This window comes from Pterocles gutturalis, unplaced genomic scaffold (assembly GCF_000699245.1).
Source record: "Pterocles gutturalis isolate BGI_N339 unplaced genomic scaffold, ASM69924v1 scaffold13853, whole genome shotgun sequence".
Lineage (NCBI taxonomy): Eukaryota > Metazoa > Chordata > Aves > Pterocliformes > Pteroclidae > Pterocles > Pterocles gutturalis.
In genome coordinates, this window is record NW_010123229.1 from 2,607 (window position 1) to 3,785 (window position 1,179).

The 1,179-nt window shown below is 62.5% G+C and overlaps 1 protein-coding gene across 1 annotated transcript; it reads right to left on the reverse strand.

Moving 5' to 3' along the window:
- Positions 1-4: 4 nt before the first annotated feature.
- On the reverse strand, positions 5-630 carry RPP25 (ribonuclease P/MRP 25kDa subunit; the record flags this gene model as incomplete). Its single annotated transcript, XM_010077826.1, has 1 exon — positions 5-630. A coding segment is annotated over exon 1 (626 nt), but the record flags the coding sequence as incomplete, so codon positions are not given.
- Positions 631-1,179: the final 549 nt, after the last annotated feature.

The window sequence follows — 1,179 nt, forward strand, 5'->3', positions numbered from 1 at the left end:
GTGCCAGTCCATGGTCCCAGAGCCCCTCGGGCTGTCGGGTACCTGTACCTGAAACTTCTTGGTCAGCAGCTCCTCGCAGGGAGGTGGCAGGGGCCGCTTCAGCCCCTTGGTGGAGGAGCTGGACGTATCTTCTGCTTCACCGAGCTGTGTCCCCAGCCCGTGACAGGGCTCCGGGGGCTGGTAGCCCGTCTGGTTGGGGTCCAGGGGGTCTCGGGAGAGCAGGATGCAGATGGAGGGGACATTCTTGTGGACGGTCAGGTTCTGTGCTGGGCCACTGGGCAGCGGGTCCTGGTTCTCCCAGACCTCCATCAAGGTTTTGTAGCGCACCTTGGTGACTTGGTGAAGACCTCCCAGCTTCCGCTTCATGATTTCCACGCAGGTGATGGTCTTGGTGAACGCCCTGCCACAACCACTGAAGATGATCTGCCGGCTGGCCTTCAGCTCCATCTGGGCCATGGCAAAGTTCATCAGGTTCCTGATCTTGCTGCCTTCCTTCACCTTCATCTCCACCACGTCTGGGGGCAGGTCAGGGAAGGGCAAGGGGCTCTCCTCTTCTGAAGTCCTCACCTTTCGGAAGTTCTCCATCCTGGACTGGGTGACAGGCTTGGCTCCCCCTCCTTCAGCAGCCATCCTTCACCCCTTCCTGACAGGTCCGCTTCGACTTCTAAGCCCCCGGGACCATGGCAGGGCTGACTCCACTGCCCTCCAGCCCACCTCGCACGAGGGCTGTGTTTAATCCTGTGTCCCCAGGACCCCCAGCCCCTTCCCCTCTCCTTGCCTTGGGCTGGCTGCAGAGGAGCTGGCAGCAGTCTCGGTGGCTGTGGCAGAGGCTGTCCCACGGGGGGGCCGGGGCTGCAAGATCCCCTGGGTGCCCTCGGTCGCTCCCAGCAGGGATATGGGCTGGCTCCAGCTCTCGGTGATGCTTGGGCTCCTTCACTCCCACTGCAGCACTCGCTTCTGCTGCTCTTTGCTTCATTCTGGACTTCAGCAGCCCCCAGAGCTGTTCTGTGTAATTAGCAGATCCTCCCCCTCTCCCTCCCCTTCTTCCCTCCCTCCTCTTCCTCCTCCCCTTGCTCAGCCTCCCATCCCAGCACCCAGCTCCTGCCTTCATCCCTGCCCAGCACCCAGAGCCAAGGAAGGCGAAGGGGCGAACAGAGAGCCCCAGTCCCCAGCCGGGAG